Source organism: Peromyscus leucopus, chromosome 20 (genome assembly GCF_004664715.2).
Source record: "Peromyscus leucopus breed LL Stock chromosome 20, UCI_PerLeu_2.1, whole genome shotgun sequence".
Classification (NCBI taxonomy): Eukaryota; Metazoa; Chordata; class Mammalia; order Rodentia; family Cricetidae; genus Peromyscus; species Peromyscus leucopus.
The window spans coordinates 42,833,359-42,860,801 of record NC_051080.1 but is presented as its reverse complement, the minus strand read 5'-3'; the positions used below and the strand labels follow the sequence as shown (position 1 = coordinate 42,860,801).

Below are 27,443 nucleotides of genomic sequence, written 5' to 3'. Positions count from 1 at the left end.
CAAATAAATTCAAAATCCACTTAAGCCTCTGAAAAAGGTCTACAAAATTACTAAATAAAAATGAATAATAATTAAGGAAAAACTATCTTAAATGATCTGTAAGCTTAGCCACATACACTTTTAAAAGTTTCTGTGGTAATCAGCAGAGTCAAAAGCACTTACAAGCTGAGTGGTGGTGGTGCAAGCCTTTAATCCCAGCATTCCAGAGGCAGAGGCAGGCGGATCTCTGAGTTTGAGGTTAACCTGGTCTATAGAACAAGTTCCTGGACAGCCAGGACTACACAGAGAAACCCTGTCTAGAAAAAATAAAAGAAAAAAAAAGAGCAATTATAAGCAAACTTCTTTACACCAAGGTACTTTTCAAAATAAAATATCAGTTACTCAAAAAAAAACAAAAAAACGCACATTAATAGTATGCCAATAATAACCCTTCCTTCTAGTTAACTTATTTTTTTATGTTTTCCTCTAATTTAGCCAAATCCTATTATGGACAATTAAACTTGCACTAATGAGCAAGATTATTTTATATAGCAAAGCTTCTATACAATACAAAATATTATGGAGGATAAAACAGGAAGATCACAAATTGAAGGTCAGCCTAGAATATATATCAAGTTTCTATTTCAAAAAGTGTATTGTCTGTACATGTACACCAATAGCCAATTCAAGGCTTAGAAACATAAGTTTCTTTCCTGAGACAGAGATACCAATATTACTGAGTACACACACACACACACACACACACACACACACACACACTCATTCATTCAAATATAGAAAGACTAACAAATTTAGATAAACCAATATAGATTAAACACAGTGGGAAATAAAAAGTAAAATACAGATGACTGATCCCCATCAAGGAAAAACAAAATTGTACATATAAATATAAAGTAAGGCAGAGTTATGGTACTTTACTAGCAAGGCCCTATGGCTGAGGACAACACCTACACAACTCACTGAACATGGAGAATTTCAGCTGGTGCCTCCATAGAGCCGTCACCCCTAAGTTCCAGCAGTTTGGGTACAGGAAGGTACTCTGCATGCTACCAAAGGAAAGCTATAAACACCAACCCAGCTAAAATCCCTCTGACCTACAATGGCATCTCCTTGGAAGATATGCTAGCTCAATGATAGCACAAAGCTTGTGGGAGGAACCAACCACTATCTGATTTGACTTAAGGTCCACCCCACCAGACAGAACCCATACACAACACTGCTAAGGTAACCAAGAACCTGAGGCTAGATAGCCCAGGGCATTAGAAGAAAACCAAATATTACTACTGTTCTACTAAAAGAACGTAGCAATCAAAGGACTCCTAATGACATTCTGCTACACTCATAGAGCAGAGCCTTGATAGGCCATCATCAGAGAAGCTTCCTCCTGCTGTAGATAGAACAAACAAAGAGACTTATAGCCAGACATTATGCAGAGAATGAGAAACCTTGGAACACTCAGCCCTAAATGGGATGTCTCCATCAACTCCCTATCGTCATGGATCCCTGAGGAGGAGGTGGAAAGAGTGTAAGAGCCGGAGGGGATGGAGAACACAAGGAAACAAGGCCTCTAAATCAACAGGATCAACACACATATGAACTCACAGACTGGGACAACATTCTCAAGGAAGGCACAGGTCCTGTGGGTATATGTCATGGTTTCCAGTTGAGTGTTTATGGGATTCCTGAGTGAGAACTCTCAAGTGGGTCTCTGCATCTAATCATCTCCTTCTGCCTTCCCTCGGGCTCCTTCCCTTCTGTTTGTTTTATCCTGGTCTGAAATGTTAGTTTTTGTTATATCTTATTATATCTTATTATATTTTATTTTCTCTTATCTCTTAGAAGGTTGCTTTTTAATGAGAGACAGAAAGTGAGGGATCTGGATAGGAGGGGAGGTGGGGAGGAACTGGGAGGAATAGAGAGAGAAGAAATCATAATCAGGATATATTATATGAGAAAAAATCTATTTTCAATAAAAGGGAAAACAGTTCCCACCTAATGATGAGAGAGAGAGAAAGAGGGAGGAGTGATTTTTATGGGTATGCTCTCAGAAATATAATCCATACTATTATACAAGTGTAAGTGGATCCTCCTATTGGAAGCTGGAACAGCCCTAAACCAGGAATCAGTCATCCAGCACTCTTGCTCTATTAATTTATATGACATCAACCTAATTACTTATCTGGCCCCTGGTTTCCACATCTAGAAAATTAAGAATATTAAAACACATGTTCTCCAAGGTCCCTTCAAGCTGAGAATTCCAGGGTTCTTAGAAATCAGTTTTCAAAGTTTCAATAAAAGATATTTATATTTTTTAAAGTGCTTTACTAAAAATGTAATGTTAAAAAAAGAAAATCTAATTTTTATACAGACAGTTATAAAATGTGATAATGTTCGAAAACTAGTGGGTAATAAAACAAGATGTATGGTTACATACTACACACAATGAAAGATTTACCACCTTAGAATACAGTAAATCTTTACATGCATCAAAAGACATATCCTGGAAAACTCCAGTACTCTAAAACTTTATTTACATATTGAAACTATGGTTCAAAAGCTAATACTTGCTTGCCCTAGCATGGTAGCTCATGGTGGCTCAGCAGGCAGGAAGCTAAGACAGGAAAATTGCCACTAATTCAGAGCCAGTCTAGGATATACAGTGAATTCCAGGATGGCCTGGGCTACAGAGTTAGATCCAGTTTCAACAGCAGCAGCAAAAATTTTTGAGCCAATAAACTATAGTATTAGATTAGGTTATCATATCAAACCTTATAAAACAGCTTAAGCCACATGACTAGTCATTAGATGATGCTGAACAACTACTAAGGACTAAAATACAGATTACTGCTGTGCTGAATTCCTGAGTGGTATTGCAGTTTAATCTCAGGGCCTTGCGCTACTTTTTATAAGATGTCCTCAGCACATAAATAAGGTAAGGATTAATAACAGCAAAACCAAAAAGGAAATTTAAAGTTTCAGAAAAGCTTATCTCCAAAATATCTCTACCAGAATACATTGTACAAAAAGTTAAAAATATAAAAACTAATACATTTAACTTTTTACAAAAACCAATAGCACATATATTGATGAAGTTTATTTTTTCCTTTATTTTTATTATAATTACCATGCACAATAACCAATAAACAAAATAAAGGTATATAAGCAAACTACTAGGAAGAGAGATACTCACTTTGATAACAGCTGGCATCTTGGAATTTAAGTTGTCATATGTGAAATGAAGGCGGGTTCTGAAGGAACACTTGTATAATAAAGGGTCCTGGTAAAACTCAATTTTTCCACTTGCATTTCTTTTATCAAGACAAACAGTACAGTCAGAAAAATTGATGACCTTCCTCAGCACCAGATCAGCTGCTTCAAAAGACAAAAGAAAACCACTGTGAGCAAAACAGGAAAATTAGAACACTTCTAAATGTGTCAGATATCTGTCAATCTTATGATTTATTTAATTAGAAGCTCCCCTGACAAGTGAGCAGCACAGATGTCTACCTGCCTACATACGGAGTGCGGGAAGAGCCACCGCAAACGACAGCTCCCGGCTGCTTTGCCAGTGCTGTACAGCTCTTTGCAATAAGCAGAAGAGGGAGGCAAGTCATAGCCAAAAGCTTCAAGAAAATCAAAAACTTCCACATGTTCTGGTATATAAAGCAATATACTTCCTTTCTTTCAATAAAAAGCATTAAAAACGGGGCTGGAGAGATGGCTCAGCGGTTAAGAGCACTGACTCTTCTTCCAGAGGAGCTAGGTTCAATTCCCAGCTCACAACCATCTGTAACTCCAGTTCTAGGGTACTAAAACACCAATGTGCATAAAATGATTATTTTTTAAAAAGCATTAAAAATACAAAGCAAATATAATTTTCATTGTTATAACATATTACACTATATGATAGGTAAAAGGGAAAAAAATTTAAGTTTTCAAAAGCAATCTGATGGTTCTTAAACTGCTATTAACCTCCCATAGTTACATGCTAACTTTTGTATACATGCACTTTTCCCACACCAAATGTATAAAATTTATATCACAGCTACCAAAAGGTCCCCAAAAATGGTTAAGAAATGAATGCAATTTTATCATTTACAGGAAAGCACGCACTAACACTATTTTCTTGACATTTACTCACCAGAAATATCCATGAATGCCCGATCCCATAGTTCACCCACAGTATAGCATTCAGCAGAAGTGATGTTGACAGAAAGGACAATGTCATCTTCAACGTATTTTAATATGAGATTATTTATAACAATGTTTACATTATTTACAACTCGTCTAATCAAACTCTGCACATATCCTACAAAGTAAGTAAAAAGCTCAGTTAGCTAGCTGTAAGTCTACCAATAAATATTCTTAAAATGCTACTAAACAATGTTTATAAAAGGTTTCTTTTAGACGATTCTGTAAAAAGGTACTAAATGTAAAATGCTACTAAGCAATGTTTATAAAAGGTTTCTTTTAAACGATTCTGTAAAAAGGAAACTAAAGTTTAAATAAACTAGACTAGCAGACAGCCCAACATACGCTTGCTTTTACTAAAAGATGCTATAAGGAAACATGAACAAATATACTAAACCAGAGACCATATTTAATAATGTTAACACTAGATCCCACACAATGATCATTGTATTACATACGTACTTTGTCTGGTTTCTGCCTGTTTCATGAACAGTTGGTATGGTGTCATATACCTACGGTCCCAACTGCCCTAGAGGCTGAGGTAGAAGGAAGCAGAGTTCCAGGGCTTCATAACAAGAAATGACCTCAAAAATGAATTAATCAATTAATTAAAGTGCAGCAATGTTACTCCATCCTTACTATATTTGGCCATAATAATATCTAAGCTCTGCCTCAGAACAGAAAGCTAGGGGAAATGATTGCACTGGCTAACACGTAATGTGACACACAGCAGAGGAGAAACCTGAGTGCAGAAGACGGCAAGGAGAAGACAACTGAAAGGAGACAGGAAGGAACACAGAGCTGCGGAAGACAGCGGCAGGCTGACCTCTGTGAATTCAAGACTAGTCTAGTCTACATAACACGATCCAGGCCAATCAGTGCTATATGGTAAGACATTGTTTCAGAGGGAAAAAAGGAAAACAAAAAGCAAGGCTGGGGAGATACTTCAGTGATTAAAGTGCCTGCCACTCAACTATGAGGACCTGAGTCCCTTGGAAAAAGAGCCAGGCACTGCGGCACACATCTGTAATCCCAGAACTGGGAAAGCAAAGACAGGTGGATCCCTGGACCTCCACAGGGATCCAGTCTGGCTGAACTGATGCATGCCAGGTACAGTGAGAGAACCTGCCACAAAACATAAAGTTTAGGGCAATAGAAAAACAGTGTTCAATGTTAGCCGGAGGCTGCTATGTGTGCACACACCTGTATTACACATGTACACATGTGTGCATACCTGTACGCGCAGAAGTGAAAGAAGGAAAATAAAGAACACAGGGACAGGATTGCAAGATGACCCAGGAGTTAAATAACTTGCTCCAGAAACCTAGCAACCTGAACCTGACCCTGTGGTCCACATGTGGGAAAAAAGAACCAACTGCTTCATCTTGCCCTCCACACACACCCGACGGCACAAATGCGACCATACACACACAAGCATACACAAAACAAAAGCAAATAAATATACTAAAATGATAAAGCTTTCTTAATTCCAAACAAATGGTATGTTTATATAAAAAAAATCAAAGGGCAGTAACTGAAGAGAGCACAATACTAATTAGCTAATAAAATATTTTAAGGTTTTTTTTTTTTTTTACACAAAGTGACAAAACTATTTCTAGATGGTAAAATATTAATCCTATGTAGCTATAAAATGTATGGGATAGCATTTTTCCATCTGAAATTTTCAACGGAAGATTTGTAATAGTAAAAATAAATAGTGATGCACCAAAACCTTGTTATAATGAGGGATTATCACACAATAATTTTGTCACCTATGCTGAAAAACCTGAAAACAATTTATACATTTTAATTCTATAAATTAGTAAGAATCTCTTTAAGGAAATAAAGAGATGTATGCAAGAACTTACCCTACATGTTAAACTATTAAAAACTAAAAATGAAAACATTCTAAAGAATAACAGATAGCTTAGCAAACTATAGAGAAACGACTACTACACAGCACTGATTTTTTTAAATGTAAAATATAGTAATGTCTTGGAATAATGTTATTAATAAACAAGAAAAAAAATTCAGGAAACAAAGCGAAGCGTATGTGCATTGCCTGTGGCTATACAGTAAATGCTGTTCTAGCTCTAGGAAAGATCATTTGAAGTCCTCTATCCACATTTCCTAACAAGTATGCCATAAAAACTAGAAAAAACACACAGAGTGAACAGCTACTTTAGCATTCTGAAACCAGTAAACAAGGGTGGGACGGGAACAAAAACAGCTTAGAAAAGATAAAACACCCCCGCCCAAAAAACCCAGTAAACGTGAACTCAAATACATCAGTAGTTACATTCTTCTAATCATTTGCATTGTGATCAGAGAGGATGGGCTGCATGATAGTATGGGCTGTATGAACTTTGTCAAGACTGAAGTTTTATTAGCACACAGCCAGTCATTACTTTATTCATCATGTATAGCTGGTTTCACCATATTCTCAGAAGACTGACAAAACATGGCTTCCATGGTCTACGTGACCCTTCACAGAATGTGCTTGCTTGCTCTTATGCTCCTGGCAATCAAAAAGGACTAAGTTATAGTTACTGGTCCAATGAATACATAGTTTGAGCTTAACTAAACCCTAAATATTTGCATTAAAGTGTGTGTGAGTGTGTGTGTGTGTGTGTGTGTGTGTGTGTGTGTTAATGCATCTATACTACATCTACATAGCAAGGCATAAATTTTATCTCTGAGCTTTCTAGCATACAATTAAAGTAGGAAATTTAAAAAAGAGAAAATATTTCATAAAGAAAAGTGTAAGTCAATTAATAAACTCTGACTAAAATCAAAGCAATACTCTTCAAGGACATTTTAAAGAAAATGGCCTTCAATCAAAGCCAAACTCTAATTCAGAAAGACTGAAGGGAAACATAGACTCACTTACACATGATAAAATACAGAAACCTGAGCTAGTGCAGACCTCCATGGTACAGTGTTTGCCTAACCTGCGTAAAGCTTTGTTTGATCCACAGCAAAGGGAAAGAAAAGACAAACAGCAACTACAAAAAAAACCCATGCAGGGAACATGGAGAAAGGCGTAAAACCGTGAACAACCAGGAAAAACTGCCAGTGTCTCTACAGGAAAGCTAAGCCCAGAACTCAAGACTATTACTCCCATAAACTGCTGCTCTTGGATGTGCATCACTAACTTAAAGAAAATACATATGTTTCAAATCAGTTGGACTCATCACTGTTGACCTTTATCCAGTCAGAAATGACATTAAATCCCAGCCCAAGCATGTGTGCGTGTGCGCATGCGTGTGATCACACGCTCACACACACACACACACACACACACACACACACACACACACGTCCTAAGATCTTACTTTCACTACGTGCTATTATCTTGAGGTTTTCTGTCCTGAGTATTTATTTTTAAGAATGCTTATTGGGACCCACAATGCACTAATGGGGAAAGACACACAATCTGAAAGACTGTTCTAGAGACTGACTCTTGATCTTTGCCTGTTAGAAAGCTACTTATCCAGCAAAACAGCACAACAAATGCCTATCTATTAACAACACCAAAGCTTTTCTTAAAAATCATTTCTGGAGGGGCTAGCAAGATGGTTCCATGGTTAAGAGCACTGGCTCATCTCCAGTGGAGCCTAGTCCAAATCCTGTAACTCCAGTCCCAGGCCCTCTTCTAGCCTCTGCAGGCAGCAGGAACACAAACAGTGCACAGACACATGTAGGCAAAACATCCATACACATAAAAATTATTCAATGCTAAAGTTTTAAATCATTTTTTGATTCATACAAATGTTCCAACTTAAAAACTATAACCACAGAGACATAACTCTGCCTTAAGAAAACTAGAAACAAGAGTTTGCCTCTACCATGAGGGAAAAAAAAATGCAGAATAATAGCAGTATAGGTCATCCTTTAAATAAATAAATGATCACTGTTTGCCTATCCAATAGAGTCTCAATGTTTCCTCTTTCCCTCCTGAGCAAAAATGACCTGCCCTGACTCCCAGTATTGAGCTGATGGATCCAGCTGCTTCGGACCAACTTCCGAACTTTTCAGACAAGGTGGAAAGCACATGTTGACCCACAAGCTACCTCAAGCTGCCCAGGGAGAACCCAGCTGTTTTATGGCACTACAAATAAGCCAGCTGTCCTAATTCCAGCCATCTAATCCTAATGCTGACCCAAAAGAGCTGTCAGGTGTCTGGAATCCAAGTTCACAACAAGTCATCCTTAGAATGGCTCTGTCTGAAGTTAATAAGTAACAACATTTTGAGGTTTTTCTTAAGAAAAACAGAATACGGAACCTGGTTCACCTAAAACTGACAGAAGGGAAGAAAGATACAGGAAGAGAGGAAGCAGGAGAGACAGGGAAAGAGCAAGAGATGGGTTTATACACCATGGGGGATGCTGGGAAGTTTAAGAAGATACATTGTCAAACCTGAAGAAATTAAGAAGCTACACATTTAATAAATTAGTATAGCCAGGCGGTGGTGGCGCACGCCTTTAATCCCAGCACTCGAAAGGTAAGAGGCAGGTGGATCTCTGTGAGTTTGAGGCCAGCCTGGGCTACAGAGCAAGATCCAGGAAAGGCACAAGGCTACACAAAGAAACCCTGTCTTGAAAAACAAAAAAATAAATAAATAAATAAATTAGTATAAACTACCACTTCAACTTACACTAATTTTTTTTCCAAAGGAGTAATTAGTAAGAAAAAGCTGAGAAACTTCTGGAACCAAAGTAAGCAAAATTGGAAACATTTAGAAATATCTTGCGGTACCTTCTCCAGCTCAAAGCAACTGAAAGGCAGACAGACAGCTGTAGCTGGAGTTTTCTCCAGGCCCACCCGGGCCCACTATAGAGCGATATCCACAGCAGACAGCCACTTTGCTGAGAACTCTCACTTAAGGGCACTAGGAACTCTGAACACATATTTGAAGGCAGCAGGGCTGCAAAATGGTGTCTCTAACTCTAACCTCTGACGTTAACTGGATTGGAACTAGCAGAGATCCTTCAAACCTAGGTATACACCAATCTCCACTACAACACACAAAAACAGTAAAAAATAAAAATTAAAAAACTGCCAGGCAATGGTGGCACTCATCCTTAATCCCAGAACTCGGGAGGCAGAGTCAGGTAGATCTCTGTAAGTTCAAGTCCAGCCTGGTCTACAGAGCGAGTTACAGGACAGCTAGAGCTGTTATACAGAGAAATCCTGTCTTAAAAATCCAAAAAAAAATTTAAATCAAAGAAGTAACTGACAACTGACTTGTGGAAGCAGCAATGGGTCTGCTAACATGTCAGAGCATGTCATGGTCTCGTCATTAAATATCTGCCTAGGAAGAGTTTGTTTGCAATCCACTAGCTCGGGTAAATAAAGACGTCCGGAAATAAAAAGGCTGTATCTATGGTTTCCTTCAGCTACAGCTACCTCAGTGACCCAGTGTCTTCTCTCGGCTCTAACACAAAGCGTAACAGGGAGACCCTGAGTCTCTGCGGAGAGAGGTTCTGACTAACTTGCTACAAAAGAAAGGACCAAGATCTGACGAGAAGCCATCTGTGAGGGCTCTGGCCCAACATGTTCTGAAGTCATGTGGCAAAGCACACGTGCACATGGCCTAAACATTTTACGGCAGCAAATAAGCCTGAAAATATATGTTCTACAAATACTAGCTCATGGTCAGTAAGAGCAGTAATCTCAACATCAGAGGTTACCTGGTGGCAAATCCGGGTCTGTAGGAGCAGCCTGCTGGACTCTTCTCGGTTTTATGGAAGATTTTGTGTTCTCAGCAGTGCTTCGGTTGGTAGAGTTAGAACCACAGCTTTCATGGTCATCCTATTTTTGTTTTAAAGGAAAAAGCAACATTGATCACATTTAAGGACTGGGAAATTTTGGTCAGCATATGAATTATGATTACTAAAAGTCAGACTTCCAATATTTTAGCTCTAAAACTTTATGTAACCAACTTTCAAATTCTGCATTTGCAAACAGCACTTAACAATAACTAGTTTAAGGTCTGGGAGATGCTCAGCAGTTAACAGCACTTGATACACAGCATGAGGACTGCTGACCCCAGCCTACACGTAACACACCACACATGGTGCTGCACATACCTGTAACCCAGCATAGAGGAAAGCAGAGACAGGAGGATTACCGGGGCCTTCTGATGGCCAGCCTAGCCAAAACATACAAGCTCCAGGGTTAAAAAGAAGCCCTGCCTCAATGGAATCAGGTGGAGAATGATGGAGAACATGCAGTATCCTCTTCTGGCCTCAGTGCACACAAAGGGAAGTGCATCCACCATGCACACACACGAACTACTTCAGAGCTTCTTTCTTTAGCTACTACCAAAACAAATTACCTGGCAATATCCAAAGACTTATTTATGGCTTTACAAGCCTACATGACTATTAATAGAAATTTCTTAATGATTTCCATATCAAAACATAAAATAAATAGAAAGAGAATTAATGTCTTGTTCTTTAACTTCTATGTTAAAATTTTCATTATTTGGAATCCAAGCAGTCATCTTAGTTAACTATTAAAGTCATGATTCTTCCACTCTTTGCATAGTACTTAACAATACTTACTAAATTACTATTGGTAGTAGATATAAAGTTTATATGGGTTTGATATGGATATCATAGAAAGTTAAATTGCACATTTTTACTTATCTCATTTATAAAATGCAAATGAGTATAATTTTCATGTCCTAAATCAACATTTACAAAATAATCTTAATTGGTGGACTTATTTCCTAAGATAAATTAGTTATTAGGCTTGTCATTAAGGATTTCAAAAATCTATCAAAAATATTATTAGGTAGTTGCAAGCAGTATTTTTTTTCTTTTTCTTTTTTCTTTTGTCTTTTTCTTTAAGTAATAGGAAGATAAACACAGAGTCATTCCATTTGGAAAAACTAGGTAAGTTACACCTTAAAACACACACACACACACACACACACACACACACACAAATTTAATTAACTAATTAAATGCAAAAGGAAAACAGGTATGAGAAAAGAGAATAGACCAAATAATAAGGTAAGTACAATTGTCAACTTATTCTCGTTTTAAGAATAAAAGGGCACATTTTTAACGTGAGACATGCAAATGTGCAGTGAGAAGTCCAATACAAAGATTAAATGATGGTGCCCTGACCTCCAATTCACTACTCAGGAATTACTATGACATTTACAATAATGGGGAGAAATTTAGTTTTTATTACACACACATACACACACACACACACACACACACACACACACACAACTAATAATTACTAGATTTGCTGATCTAATTGGTAGTAGGAGCAAATAAAAAACATAAAGGCCTTCTTTCAAAAACTAGAATTCAAGGGCTGGATAAATGGCTAAGCAATTAACAGCATTGGGCTGCTTTTGCAGAGGACCTAGGTTTGGTTCTCAACACCCACATGTCTGCTCACAACTGTTTGTAACTCCAGTTCCAGGGGATCCAACACCCTCTTTTAATCGTTGGGAACACCAGGCATGCACATGATGCACAGGTATACATGCAAGAAAAACATCCATATACATAAAATTAAAATAAATAAATAAAATCTAACACACACACATATATATATATAACAAAACTTCTGGGCTGGGTTATATGCTCCATGGATAAAACACTTGCCACACAGGTATGAGGACAAGATTTGCATTCCCAGCACCTACCAAAGAGTTAGGCATGGCAGTCCACTTAATCTCAGTAGTCAAGAAGCAGAGACGGGGTCAGCAGGGCAGCTATGGCCAGACTAGCAGAGTCAGCAAGCGCCAGATCTAGCAGGAGACCCTGCCTCAGTAAATAAACACTAGAAGAACAAAGGAACGCCCCTGGCTTTAACATCTGGACTCCACAAGCATGCACACACACGTACCAAACACCCACCCACATGTGAACCATACACACAATACATACAAGCATAACACACACATACATTCAACAAAAAGAGAAAAATACTTATTCAATAACACAAGAGAAATATACCCTAATAAAAGGTGAGTCTTTTACAATACAACATAACTTCAGATGCTGGTGACACATTTGGGAAAATATTGTCTGAAACTTCATATAAGCAAAAAGCAAAATATTTGATATCATAAACAACAAAGGCAATGTGCATAAATTTTTGTTCATTTTTAAGATAATGGATAATTCCACAATGTTTCATTCAACAAAACTTTCTAATTCCAGCTTTACAATGACATCTTCTATAGTCACAGGCATGCTTCAGACCTCCAATACTTCAAGACTACTACTAAGAGCAAAACCTAAATATAATTACCCTCAGTTGAAGAAACGACCTTACAACGTCCAGTTAGATGCTTCTGCACAATATTAACATTATGAGCATACTATTAATTTCTGAAACGTGTTTGCCTCAAAAGCCCAGAAGTAAAACATGTTCATTAAGGAGATGTGGGAAAAAAATCTTGCATGAACTGCCAAAACTAGCATAATTATGAAAATATTTAACACTGAAACCATCTGAAATCACAACCTGCATCAAATTACAGTGATGTCATAATAAACACTCCAGCCAAAAGCCACTCAACGCTACCACAGTCCAATAAATCTGGGGCACAAGAGATGACAAACATTTTAAAGCAAAAGAAAGAAGTTATTTTTATTTTTAAAATGTTATTAGAAGCAAAAAGAGAATACGGCAGACTAAATATGAGTTTTCAAAGAGGTTTTTTTTTAAAATAAATAAATAAATTCACTGTTAATAAAGCTTCTCTACAGAACTACATTGTTGTTACTGGAAAGAAAAGCAAGCTTAATAGATTTATAATATACTTGAAATTTTAGTATGTATACAAATGAGCATTAGCCATGGAACTCAAAGGAATATACACTATGAAACAAACATTACCAAATGTGTGAATACTTTTTTAACTGTGGTTAAGAAACTGTGATTATATACATATTATAATTAGGTAAGAATCCTTTTGTAATTTGAATTTATTTTACTTCAATTATATTTTAATTGTCTCAATTACAAGTGGGCTTCCAGTCAAAGCCTGCCCAATCCAATTAAATAAAAATAAAGCAAGATAAAAATATGAAATAAATGTACCACATTCTAAAACTGGAATTGTTTCATCATTATTTTTAAATTTGTCTTGTGCTTTTCACCAGTAGGCATCCCTTTGGAATATTACACATTTTTATCCACTGAAAACTTCCAACTTCAAATAAAAGAAACTTTGTTTTCAAAAATACTAGTCAGAATATTTGAGATAACTTTTAACCCCAAAATATTACATTTCTATCTTTCTTTTTTGGGGTTTCAATTTTTCCAAAATTTCTGGAAAGCCTATTTCACTGCAAAAAAATGTTTTCTCTTGAGGATCACATAGCTATTTCTGAAAATGCTGCCCTTCGCTCCTCCTTAAATAAGCAAGAATGCCATTTCTTCCTAACAGAGGGAAATGCAGCAAATACTGAATGCAATACATCTATTACTTGCATTTGACAGGTCATGGCTTCAGGTAGCATACTGTCCCCTCGGCCTTTACAGGTCTAGTCAATTAAAACTTGAAAAACATCAACTATCAAATTCACAAAGTTGTGATAAGACTGAGGACAAAACTTAAAATAGGTAAATGCATCGTTGTAAAAACGGCAATAAATTAAGATACAAGAGCGAGCCGATGGAGAGAGAAGCTGAGTGTTGGAAAGAAAAAGTGATGTGCACTGTACTTTCTGGCATAGAACTCAGAAAGCAGAAAATGATGAAGGCTTACCCGCTGTTGTTGGGAGGTTTTTTTCCTTTGGGGGGGGGGCTGCCACCCAGATACCAAATAAATCACACACGGAGGCTTATACTTAATTATAAATTCACGGCCTTAGCTTGGCTCGTTGCTAGACAGCTTTTCTTAAATTACCCCGTCTATCTTTTGCCTCTGGGCTTTTCCCATTCTCTTACTTCTGTAAATCTTACTCTTACTCTGAGACTTATTGTGCAGCTAGGTAGCTGGCCCCTGGAGTCCTCCTCCTTCTCTGGCTCTTTCTCCTTTCTCTTCCCAGATTTCTCCTATATCTTCTCTCTGCCTGCCAGCCCCACCTATCCTTTCTCCTGCCTCGTTATTGGCCATTCAGTTCTTTATTAGACAATCAGGCACAGTAACACAGCTTCACAGAGTTAAACAAATGCAACATAAACAAAAGTAACACACCTTAAAATAATATTCCCCAAGACCCAGCTGCTCTAGACACCAAGAGCTCCTGAGACACTGAAAAGATTTTGGAAATAAACTAATACAAGACTCAGGAACACTCCCCTTCAGTCCTCTCAGGTAATAGGCACTGTAATGCTCAGATCAAAAGGCATCCCAAAGAGCACCAATACCCTTCAGGGTGCCAAAAAAGCAGAAGCCAACTAAGATGTATGCCTGGAAGGACAAAAAGGAACCACAGAAAATATTTTACTATTCCTCGTGACAAAAATGGAAACCTCAGAGCTGAGAGATGGCTCTGGAGTTAAGAGCACTTGCAGCTCTTGCAGAAGACAGGAGTCAGTTCCCAGCACCCACATCAGACAGCTCACAACCTCCTTTAACTCCAGCTCTAGGTGATTGAACACCCTCTTCTAGCCTCCAGGGTCACACATACCGCACACACACAAATAATAATGTTTTAAATGAGAATCTCTGGCTCACCCCTAAAAACTAAGAGCTGTATTGAACTTAATTTGGGTCACTCCCTTAGTTTTAATGCATTCTTCAAACATTCATGAGTCAGAGACTTAAGCCCAAAATTCATTTATGCATATAGGCTTTAACAAGCAATTAGGGTAGGAAAGAAAATGACAACCTTTCATTCTTGCACTTAATTACCTCAAAAAGCAAAGAAATAACTAATTTGTCACCAAAGCCAAGAGTACCATTTAGTAGTCCACAGTTTAGTAACACAAGTGTAGTGACCATCTAGGTGGTGGGGCCCATCTTCTCTGAGGTCCACACTACCTGGTCACAGGACAAGAGCTCCTGTTGACAGATGACTCAACCACCCGCCAGTCTTTTTGTCTTCTCTTCAGCTCCCTCACACAGGACACTGTTCTGGCTACACTACAATCCAGCCATGCCAGTCAGCAGTAACACACTGAATAATTCTTCTTTACTGAGGTCGGTGACAATTCTCTGTATACTCCTTTCTTGAACCACTAAATTTGGAAAACGAATTGGTAGAAATTTGGGGAAGAAAGTATACAGAGAGAGGCAACCTGACCAAAACCACATTATATCATATAATAATTACCAGAATTTAGAGTGGGAACTGGGCACTTAATTTACTACAATATCCATTAATGTGTACTTTCCCTGAACAAGTAATAGCTGAGCAAAAAAAAGTATATGTTGAGCACTTTGAGAAAACATAGAATAGAGTAAGTGGTACCTCTGTCCAGACACACACTAAAACAGGAAGAGCAGTTTCAGATCTAATCTGTGGCAGCATATGGTATAAAGAAGTTTCCTTCCCTCATTGAGCAGCAAGGATTTAAAGAATAAGGCAACTAAGACTTCCCTTTTAAAAACCTAAGGAGTAAGGTAAGGTAGGAAAGAAAAAATAAGGAAAATCTGTGTTTATGATGCTCTCAAATTATCACATTGTCAAAACATATACTCACACCTCTCACTCTCTTCCTATTCAAACCAATGAATACGAGAATATCCTCATTTTAAAGATGAGGATATTAAAGTATTAAGGAGAGGATGGCTCAAAACTACCCCACTACTCAATGCACAATCCTGACCAGAGCTTGAGGAGCCACGAAAGCATCACAAAGAACATGAGGCTTGAAAAGATCTTCCACTAGAAGAAAAGGAAAGGAGAAGGAAGAATAAAAAAGGAAAAGGGAAACAGCTTACTTCTTATGAAAATGAGAAATGAGTAGCCCAAGTTTAGGCACTATGGAGAGCAATAAAATAGGATGCTATGAAAATAGGCCAATGGTAGTGTCCTTGAATTAGGTATTTATTCTATGTGCTGGTAAGAAATAAAGCCTGCAAGTGGGAAGGTAGCAAGATGAAGAAAAACATTCCAAAGGAGAGGTGCCAATAAGTAATAGCTGCAAAACTTCAGAAACCTGAGTGGTGAGGGAACACCAATGTGGACTTCTTACACAGCTTTGTATTAGTTCCTTTCAAGGACTGAGACTTTATTATTGGTTTCATATATAGAGCTTGGTAACTGTCTTCTGCTGTTCCTGATGGCTGGCTGAGAGTCCTTTGTCATTTTCAAGCTTTTGAGTTCCAGAGACTTACAGGCTGGTCTTAAAGCCCCCAGGGTCTCTGAGTTCTTACTCTGAACACTACATAGGCTTATGGTCTGAGTTTTGAGCCAGAGACTAATAACTTTTAGGTGTTCATCAGAGGTGTGTTGTGCTAGACTCTAGATGCCAGCTTCTAGCAACTCAGTGTTCCAGCGTCTACTTAGCTTTTGGGAACAGTAGCTAGTGGTACAGCAGCCCCTGAGCTTTGGGTATCAAGACAGTAGCTCTTAACATATAGCATCCCTGCATTTTCCTGAGAGCAGGGTTTCCAGTCTTGTCTCTTTAGGACCATTACCTTCTGGAGTTAGTTCGTGGTCAGTGTCTGCAGTGTCTTGTGTCTTCCAGCCATCTCTTTTGCTGGTGCTCTTGCTGCAACTCTAGACTGAACTCTAGGGCATGTTTTCCCTTGCTGTTACTAGGTCGTCCCTCTGCCTGTTGTAGAAGTTAAACAAGTTTTGGGGGGCTGGAAAGATGGCTAGGTAGTTAAGAACATGTACCGCTTTTCTGGAGGACCTGAGTTCATTTCTCAGTGCCCATGTGGAGTTGACTTCAGTCACCTGTGATTCTAGGGTATCCAGTGCCCACTTCTGCAGAAGGCACCAGTACTCATGTACACACACACACACACACACACACACACACACACACACACACACAGGGAGAGGGAGAGGAGGAGAGGGAGGGAGGGAGGGAACTAAAAATAAATCATAAAAATAGATCAAACCACTTAGGAGAAGCCCTGTCCGGTTCTTACGTTGCAGCACTGGGGTTAGGGTGGAGGGTCACAATGGGAAGTACAGGTGTGTGGGGTGGAAGTAGGATGTGCTTGTTTGAGAAGTTTGAGTGTTCCGACAAGACAGATAGCCTGCTGATGAGACAAGTAGTCTGCTCAGGTAACTAAAAGAAGTGTTTGTGTGTGTGTGTGTGTGTGTGTGTGTGTGTGTGTGTGTGTGTGTGTGTGTGTATCCAAAACCTTAAAACCTATATAAACAAAAACATAGATGAACAGTGTCTCTCTATAACAACATTTGATATATATTCTAATAGTTTGATTTTAATAATTCATTACCTCATTTCCCTGTCTCTAGTTAACACAAAATGACTACACAGGGTTCTAGGTACATGGATATCACAGTATATGTTAATCTAACATTTACTTTGCTAAATTGTCTCTTATCATAATATTAATGTAACATATACAGTAACTTTTCAATAAAGTTCAACTCAATAAAAATGGATACAGATTATCTAATGTTTAATAATCATCAATATAAAAATTCCTATGAAAATATATTTCATATTTTTAATTTAAATGAAATTTTCAAATAATTACGCACCTTTAGAACAAGACTTTTTCTGTAAAGGACAGACACTAAGTGCTCAGGGCTTGCAAAGCACTTATGCTCTGCTGTTTCCACTCCTCTGCTGCGGAAGTGTGAGGACAATCACAGAGGGCAGCCGTCAAACAACTAGGACCATGTCTAAAACTCATTTACAAAACAAGCCATGGGCTCAGGAACAGAGTCATGACCAGTATCTAAACCATCTGTCTCCATTTAAAATGTACTATTTAAAATGCAGCTATGACTCAAGTTGAAGACATTTTATAATCTAGTGATTTGATTTTATTACCTAGGCAAAAAATTCAGACCACAAATAAATATATCTGAATTATGAGAGAACCTGTAAAAACAGATGGAGGGGAGTTCAAACTTCATGACCGACAATAAAGCACTGCCAGGAAAATGCGGCTCTCCTCTTCCCTTAACTGAGTGTCAGTAAGAGAAGAGGCGAAGAGAACAGACAAGACAGAGTCCATTAAAAAAAGGCAAAGCGGCAGAGGGTATCAGGGGATGTCTGTAATGACAATGGAAGCAGACAGGAGGGTATGAGCGCAAGTCCAGCCTGGGCTGTATGCTAAGTTCCAAGCCAACCATGGTTACTCAGTGTGACTAAGACTCAAAAGTAAATAAGCAGTCAATAAAGAGACTGAACAAGTCCAGAGACTCGGGGGAAAAAGCAAACTATAAATATTTCTAGAGCTGGGTGGTGGTGATGCACACCTTTAATCCCAGCACTCGGGAGGCAAAGGCAGGCGGGTCTCTGTGAGTTTGAGGCCAGCCTGGTCTACAAAGTGAGTTCCAGGAAAGGCTCTAAAGTTACACAAAGAAACCCTGTCTCAAAAAAAAAAAAAAAAAAAAAAAATTCTAGAAAGAAATAATATACACAACTTCCCATAATCTTAAACACCATGTTCTAAACATATGGGTGAGTAGAAGCAAGATCTGTTCATCATCTGGCCAATATAATAATATCAAAAGTAAAAGAGGAAATAGATGAGCATGCAGAAAAAACATCACAAGCACCTAGTGACCATGCATGACTTCTAGAGGCCAGCGGAGTTAGCAGTGGTTTGGCTCCGAAGGCTCTGGGATGGACCCTCAGCACAACCATCAATCAATAACGCCAATGCAAAGCATGTTCAGTATGCAAGTAGAAAAAGATGTGTTTCAGGTCAATCTTCAATCAAGCACAGAATTACTCTCAACAGTATTACTTAAGTCAACTTATCCTCTAAAGACTTTAAATAATTTAAGTAAAATCAAAAACATCAAATTATACATAATATTATTAGCAGGCAAAAAAAGTACAAATTTTTTTAGATAATAATGATGCATTTCATCTTTTTTTTTTTTTTTATTGAAGGGGACTTTGGCTCCTAAAGAAGAGCTATAGGAAGAAAGCAAAAGCACACTATTTACCATGCTCTTGTTTGAATTAATGAGGAATCCCTGTTCAGTAGTTACAATTCTCTAACGTTTACTCTAGACTATCCATATATATTCAGATATTTTAAACAATGGTAAAGAAAAGGTCTCAATACCTTTAACTTTTATAAGAAAACATGCATACTTATGTAATAAAGACTAAAAATTAAATGCATCACATTTTTCGAGAGAACATATTTTCCAGTTGTTTAAACTTCATCTCACTTGACTATAAGAAAAGGATAATATTAACTTATTGAGTTTTCTTAAAGGTGTATCTACTCTTACTGGGTTTTCCCTGATACATATGAAAATACTCTATTAATAGGAAGCAAGCAGCACATAAAGAAAACCCTAAGAACATTTTCCCCTCCTGAATTAGTATTTATATTGCCAATGCTATAGGAATTTTATTTACAGGAAAAATAGCATTTCTTATCTTTCCCATAAACAAATGTGACTTAGAGATTAACTAACCATTTTATTAAAAAGAAGCTGCGGCCAGCGAGATGGCTCAGTGAGCTAAAGCACTTGCTGTCAAGCCTGAGGACCCAAGTTCAGTCCCCAGACCCAACATGGTGAGAAGAGAAGTGACTCCCTCAAGTTGTCCTCTAACATCCACACAAACGCCATGATACACGTCCATGAACACTAACTGAAGCAGGGTAAGATGGCTCAGTGGGTAAATTGCTGTGCAAGCATTAAGACCTGAGTTTGAATCCCTAGAACCCATATATACCCAGGCACTGTAGCACACATCTGTAATTCTAGTGGGAGGTGGAGACTGGAAAATCCCCAAAGCTTAAAGGCAGACGCCTAGCATGTGCGTTAGCAAACAAAAGAAAACAGATTTTTGCCTCAAACAAGGTGGGAGGTGAGGACTGATACCTTCGTTGTCCTTTGGCTTCTATGGCTTCTACATGCACATCATAGTATGTACACAAACATATATCATACCCAAAAACTAAATGGATAAGTAGATAAATATAAGACTGTCAGGGACAAGGACAGAATCTCTAATTAGTGGAAAAATACAGACCCCCCTCCCATAAGACAGGGAACTAGATCATCTTACAGTCAGGTTGCCTAGCAACAGGTCATTGAGTCAGAGCTCTTGACCCTTTCACCCTGTAAACATCCTACATAAACATCCTGTTAGCTTGCCCCACCCTATGCAGATAACAGCTTCTTGCTCCTCCCACCCTGCAGGAACTATATAAACCTCCTGGAGAAAAATAAAGTTGCACCTTGATCAGAATCTTGTCTTGGTGTATTTTCTTTGTGTCTCCTGTCCCTATCATTCCATCCTTAGGGTGGTCGAGAACCCATTGAAGCCCTGCTGGCTGGGGCATAAGACCTGTAGAGTAGAAACTGGAATCTGATTGCTAATCTTGTCAATTTGATGGGACCTAGAATCACCATGGAAACAGATCTCTGGCATGTCTCTGAGGATGTTTTAGGATTGGGTTAACTGAAGTGGGAATGCACATGGGTTCTACAGTTCCGGGGATGTGGTGAAGGAGGGAAGAGGAGAAAGCAGCTGAGCACAAACATTCACTGCTCTGTGCTTCTGACTGGAGACCACTCTGTCCAGCCTCTGGTTCGGCCTCCCTGTCCTCCTCGCCTTGACTGACGGTCTTCTCTGGAGATGGAGACCGACCTTCCTTAAGCCGCTCCTGTCAAGTACCTTGTTGCAGCAGTGAAACAAATACCTGCTAGAGAAATCATGTTTTTCCTTTATAAACGTATTTACAGGTCAAAAAGGAAAAGCAAGTACAACAGAAGTCCATATACTTCTATCTACAGCCACCAACAGTGACAACCCTCACCCTCACCCTCAGTAAGTCAAGGATGAGTGACTGTGTGGAAACATGGAAGCCAACGCTGATATTCAAGCAACATCAATTTCAGGCTCATTTGTAACCTGAGAGAGACAAGTCAGATTGTTTGGAGTTTGCGGCTGTTGCTGCTATTGTTGTTGTACGTACTTTTAAAAATCACATCTTTACAGTAAAGTGGTACATTCCAAAGAGATAAATTAAAGTCTTCCTTCCACTATTTCTAGACTCCAGACACAGGTAAACATTCAGAAAACCATGATTTCTTCTACTCCCAAATTCTTAGACTTTGTTCAAACTATGTTGTATGCTCTATTTATACCTTTACCCACACAAAGGTTATCTGCTTTGGTATTTTACTTTTATTTTAGATATTCTCACTGTTTCAGCAGCTAAACTAAAAACTGAGTTGATAATCCTAAAACTAATATTTTAGTCACTGATCTATTGCTGTGAAAATACACAGACAATGCAGCAGTCACCCAGCACACATCCGGGGCTCTGAGCTGGCACACCCCAACATCTACCCATCTATGACTCCCTGGAATGAGTGAAGGGATCGGTCCTGAAGAACCATGGCTGCATGGTCTATATGACTCAGGGCAACAGCAGGATGTCCAGGGAGTTTCCATGGGGGTCCAGTGTTGATGGTGTGCTGGAGGCCAGAGGCCTTGAACCTGGCCGACAACATATTACACAATGAACATTTGCAAGGAAAGCTGTTTGGACAAAAGGGTATACTGCATGATACACAGCAGCTCCCAATGCCATTAAGAGGAACGAAGAGGCAATGGAAAGGCAAAGACGGAGGAGCAAAGTGTTTCTTTTTTAATTCACTAAAATTGAACTCAATTAAAATTTGAACTCAGGTCCTCAGGCTTGACAGCAAGTGCTTAATTAGTTAAGTAAGCATTTAATTGTAGGGTTGCTTACAGTTTAGAGGGTTAATCCATTATCATCATGGTGGGAGCATGGAGGCACTCATGCAGCTGGAACAGTAGCTGAGAGCTACATACTGATTGATCCTCAGGAAGAGGGAATAACACTGGGTCTAGTAAGAGCTTCTGAAACCTCAAAGCCTACCTCTAGTGACACACTTCCTCCAACAAGGCCACACCTGCTAATGGTGCACTCTATATGGAGGCCATTTTGTTTCAAACCACCACAGTCCACTCCCTGGCCCCACAGACTTGTAGCCATATCATGATGCAAAATGCATTTAGTCCAACTTCAAAAGTCCCCATAGTCTATCACAGTATCAGCACTGTTTAAAAGTCCAAAGTTCAAAGACTCTTCTGAGATTCATGCAATATCTTAACTATAATCCCCTACAAAATCAAAATCAAAAAACAGATGACATACTTCCAACATATAATGGCACAGGATATACTTTACCATTCCAAAACATAGGGAAGGGAGCACAGAGAGGAAATACTGGACCAAAGCAAGACCAAAAATCAGCTAGGCAAACTCCAAATTCTGCATCTCCATGTCTGATATCAAAGTACTGCTCTTCAGATCTCCAACTCCTTTCAACTCTGTTAAATGCAGCACTTTCTCTTGGGCTGGTTCCACTCCATCAGCTCTCCTCAGCAGGTATCCCACAACTCTAGCATCTCCAACATCTTGGGGTCTCCAAGACAAATTCAGGTTCATCTTCACAGCTTCACACAATAAATAGCCTGTCTAGACTTCCGTTCAGAGACAACCCTGACACATACCTGAATTCAGCAGCTTTCCTTAGTTGCAGAGGCAAATTCCATAGTCCCGTTCTTCTATCCTTGACTCCAGAACCATGCAGCATAAGATGCCAAGTTCTGCTGCTTGCTGAAACTGGAATATGCCCCCTTCATTCAATTACACCTTCACCAGATTTATATTTCCCATGGTTTCCTTCATTGCATCAGCTTGGCTGTCCTGGAACTTGCTCTGTAGACCAGGATGGCCTCAAAGTTAAAGATCCCTCTGTCTCTGCCTCAGAAGTGAGAAGTGTGTGGATTCAAGAGGTACAACATCATACCAGGATCTGAGCTTTTCTTTAAACCCTTTTCAAAAGTTGGAAGCTTAGTTCGGTGAGATCTTGCTCTGAGGTCACCATGCCCTTTATTCCATTTCTTTTTTTTTTTTTTTTTTTTTGGAGTCTTTGGGAATTTCACATCATGCACCCCAATCCCACCCATCTCCCAATCCCTCTGCATCCACCCCTCACCCTTGTAGTGTCCCTCTCAAAGGAAAACTAAAAGAGAAATAATAAGATAAAGATAAAAAAGAATAAAAATAAAAAGTAAAAAACAAGTTAAGAATATCAATTTCAATTAAAAAAAAAACAACAAACAAGCAAACAAAACCAAAAAAAAAAAAAAAAGGAAAAACTTAGCTCCTCCATCTTTGCCTCTCTATCACCTCTTCATTTGTCTTAGTGGCCGTGAGAGTTGCTGTGTATCATGCAGTTTCCTTGCAAATGTTCATTGTGTAATATGTTGTTGGCCAAGTTCAAGGCCTCTGGCCTCCAGCACACCATCAACACTGGACCCCCATGGAAACTCCCTGGACATCCCGCTGTTGCCCTGAGTCATGTAGACCATGTAGCCACAGTTCTTCAGGACCAGTCCCTTCACAAACTCCAGCAGGTCATAGATGGGTAGATGTTTGAGTGTGCTAGCTCAAAGCCCTAGATGTGTACTTGGGTGGCTGCTGAGTTGGTCAGTCTGGGTCCCTGGGACCACTCCCCTTGGATGAGAGGTGGAGCCAGCTTCAGAACATTCATGTTGAGAAGTGGAACCATCTTTCCCAAGTATGGGGGCCCAGCTCTCCTGTTAGGGGCAGAGCCAGCTTTCCTGTGCTGGGGTCATTGGTCCATTATCCCAGAGCCAGAGTGGGGTAGGACCACTCATTGAAGTCCTAGGACTTCAACTCGTGGTTTAAAATATGGTTTGCATGGGCCCCTGTGATTAACATGGGCAATGGGCATCAACACAGATCCCAGCTGCCACATGATCACAGACCCAAATGTGGCCAGCAGCAGCAGCTTGGGCCTGTATGTCAAATGGCCCTGAGTAGCAGCTTAGGCCTCTCAGATCGGCAGCTGCATGGTTCCTGTGGTCCCTGGACTCCAATATGGTCCCAGGTGGAGGTAGAGATCCCAAGCAGTCACAAGGCTCCATGGCAACAGGAGCCACAGACCTCAACACAGATCTGGTTGCAGTAGGGCCATGGACCCAGACATGGCCCCCAGGCACAGCTCGGACCCAGACGTCAACATGGCCACAGGTGGGAGCACAGGCCACCTTGATTTGCACAGTCCCACCAGCAGCATGATCCTGGGGCACCAACATGGCCTCAGGTGTCAACCCCAGGCATCTGCACTGCCTTCGGTGGTAACCTGAGCCATGGACACAGATGTGGCTCTAGGCAGCAGCAGGCTCAGACAACTCCATGGCCATGGGTAGGAGCACAGGCAACTCAGGTCAGCATGGCCCCAGCAGCTGCATATTCCTCAAACCCCAACATGGCCACAGGTGGAAACCTGGAAGCCAGGCATCCTTTTGGCCATTGATAGGAACGAAAGCCATGTGCATCAAGACAGACCCCAGCTACAGTAGGACTGTGGACCCAGACATGGTCCTTAACACCCTCTAGGGCCTGGATGTCACCATGGCAAAGGGTAGCACCCCAGACCTCATGCATCTGCACAGCCTTCAATGATACCAGGAGCCATAGATATCAGCACAGACCCTAGCTGCAGTGGACCAAGAACCCAGACATGGCCACAGGCTGCAACCAGGGCCCGAATGCCATGATGGCTCCAGGTGGCAGTCAGTGCAGTCCACCCTGTCTGTATGGCCCCTGTAGCAGCATGACCCTCAGGCACTGATATGGTCTCTAGTGTCAGCCCATATTCTGGGCATCTACACAGCTTTCAGTGGTAACAGGAGCCACTGACATTGATAGAGACCCTGGCTGCAATAGGGCCATAGACCCAGACATGGCCCCTGGAGGCAGTGGCTCAGGCCTGGTGGACACCCTGGCCATGGGTGGCAGTGCAGACCACTCAGATTGGAAAGGCTCCAACCACAGCACCTCCCTCAGTGGCCAACATGGCACAGGTGGCAGCCCAGAACCCAGACATCCATGTGGCCTTTGGTAGTGACATGGGTCATGGACATCAGCACAGACCCCAGCTACAACAGGGCCATGGACCCAGACATGGTCAGCAGCAGCAGCCCAGGTCCTGATGCCACCATGGTCACAAGTGGCAGCACAGGCCACTCACATCGCCATCACACCAGCTGTAGGGTGGCCCTTGGACATCAGCACAGACCCAGGTGGGGAGCAAGAGGCACTTTGGATATCAACACAAACCGTGGCTCCTTTATTCCATTTCTTAATCTGTTTATCTCCTTGAACACAGGACTTAGTTCCATTCCACTTCTTGGTGCTCCTTTTCTCCTCAAATTGTACATTTTGTGTTTTTCCATGCTCATCTTGCTCCTTTTCATTATAAATCTTCATTCGAATTAATACTAATAACCACAGGACAGAGTCAATACTAGGATGTTTTGAGATTTCCTCTGCCAATGAAATGAATCCAAAATGCTTTACCTTAGTCTCAAGCAAACTTTTTGAACAAGGGCAAAAAGCAGCAACATCCTTCACCAAAATATCACAAGATTGGTCTCTAGGCCACAAACTAACATTCTTCTCCTCTGAAACTTCTTGAGCCAGACCTCCACAGTTCAAATCACCTTCAGCAGCACTGGTTTCCATATTCCTACTAGGATGGCCCACTAAGCAGCACTTAAAGCTTTCAACTGCTTTCCTAATCCAAACTTCTCAAGTCCAAATTCCTCTAAACAAAAGCATGGTCAGGCCTCTCACAGCAATACCCCGGTCCCTGATACCAATTTCTGTCTGTTAGGGTTTCTATTGCTGTGAAGAGACACCATGACCATGGCAACTCTTATTAAGAAAACATTTAATTGGTGCTGGCTTACAGTTTCAGAGGTTTAGTCCATTACTGTTGTTGGAGGGCTTTTCTCCAGGTTCCATCAAGCCCCGCAGTCCCACAATCTATGTAAAAAATAATCATTCAGACGTTTATATTATTTATAAACTGTATGGCCGTGGCAGGCTTCTTACTAACTGTTCTTATAGCTTAAATTAATCTATTTCCATAAATCTATACCTTGCCACGTGGCTCGTGGCTTACTGGTACTTTACATCTTCCTTGTCCTGGCGGCTGCTGCAGGCAGTGACTCCTTCTGCCTTCCTGTTCTTTTATTTCTCCTCTCTTTTAGTCCCGCCTATACTTCCTGCCTAGCCACAGGCCAATCAGAGCAACTTGACATACAGACCATTCCCCAGCACAGCCAAGTGCAGACCATCTCAGACACCTGCACTCAGGCCCATGGTCCTAATCATCCTCTATGCAGACCTGCTGGGTAAAGCCACGAGGAACCCAAGAATGGGCTCCCACAGGACATACAGAACATCCCACAACACATTACCATCATGGCAGGGAGCATGGCAGCATGAAGGAAGGCATGGTGCTAGAGAGGTGGCTGACAATTCTACATCTTGATCTGCAGGCAACAGGAATTGAACTCTACTACACTGGGTGAAGCTTGAGCATAGGAGACTTCAAACCCACACCCACAGTGACCCACTTCCTCCAACAACACCATACCTACTCCAACAAGCTACTCTTTATGGGGGTCATTTTCTTTCAAATCACAAGTTGCTTACCAACTTAAACTGAATGGCAATGAATAGGCAAGTACATAATGCCACTATCCATTTAAAAGTGGAATAGAGGCCAGCCTTTAATCCCAGCACTGAGGAGACAGAGGAACAGATCTGTGGAGTTCAAGGCCAGCCTGGTCTACATAGGCCATCCAGGGATACAAAGTAAAACCCTGTCTCAAAAAGAAGAAAGAAAAGAAAGAAGGAAGGAAAGGAAGCAGAAAGGGAGGGAGGAAGAAAGGAGAGGAGGGAGGGAAGGAGGGAAAGAGGGACACGGAGGGAAGGAGGGAGAAAGGAAAACAAAAAAAGTCATAATATGTATATTTTACTCAAAGACATTTTATAAAGATATACAAATGGCCAAAAAGAACATAAAAAGTAACATCATTAGTTACTATGAAAATACAAATCAAAAACACATGCAATATCACTTACTCTCTTGGATGGCTGTTGTGAAATAAAAGGAAAATAACTGGTTCCGTGGATATAAACAAAGAGTAACAAACTCTTGAATATTAAAAGGGAGAACATAAAATGGTAGGGTTATTTTGAAAAACAACTTGGCAAGTCATCCAAATGTTAAGCAGAGAACTGCCATATGGACCTAGAAGCAATTCCCAGGGGA

The 27,443-nt window shown here is 40.1% G+C and overlaps 1 protein-coding gene and 1 long non-coding RNA gene across 7 annotated transcripts in view; one reads left to right on the top strand and one right to left on the bottom strand.

Annotated features, from left to right (window-relative positions):
- The window catches only part of Vps13b (vacuolar protein sorting 13 homolog B), a 527,154-nt gene that overhangs the window by 482,240 nt on the left and 17,471 nt on the right, over nucleotides 1–27,443 (bottom strand). For 4 of the 6 annotated variants that reach the window (XM_028884474.1, XM_028884475.1, XM_028884478.2 and 1 more), the window contains exons 4-6: nucleotides 9,885–10,005; nucleotides 4,142–4,309; nucleotides 3,191–3,372 (exon numbers count right to left, since the gene is read on the bottom strand). In XM_028884474.1, the coding sequence (XP_028740307.1) occupies nucleotides 3,191–3,372; nucleotides 4,142–4,309; nucleotides 9,885–10,005 (471 nt within the window). Of the gene's footprint in view, nucleotides 1–3,190; nucleotides 3,373–4,141; nucleotides 4,310–9,884; nucleotides 10,006–11,866; nucleotides 12,004–27,443 lie in introns of all 6 variants that reach the window. The other 2 variants (XM_028884477.2, XM_028884476.1) reach the window with 2 other exon arrangements.
- LOC114703634 lies at nucleotides 429–2,642 on the top strand. Its single transcript, XR_003736155.2, has 2 exons — nucleotides 429–614; nucleotides 2,515–2,642. It is a non-coding gene; the product is annotated as an uncharacterized LOC114703634 (long non-coding RNA).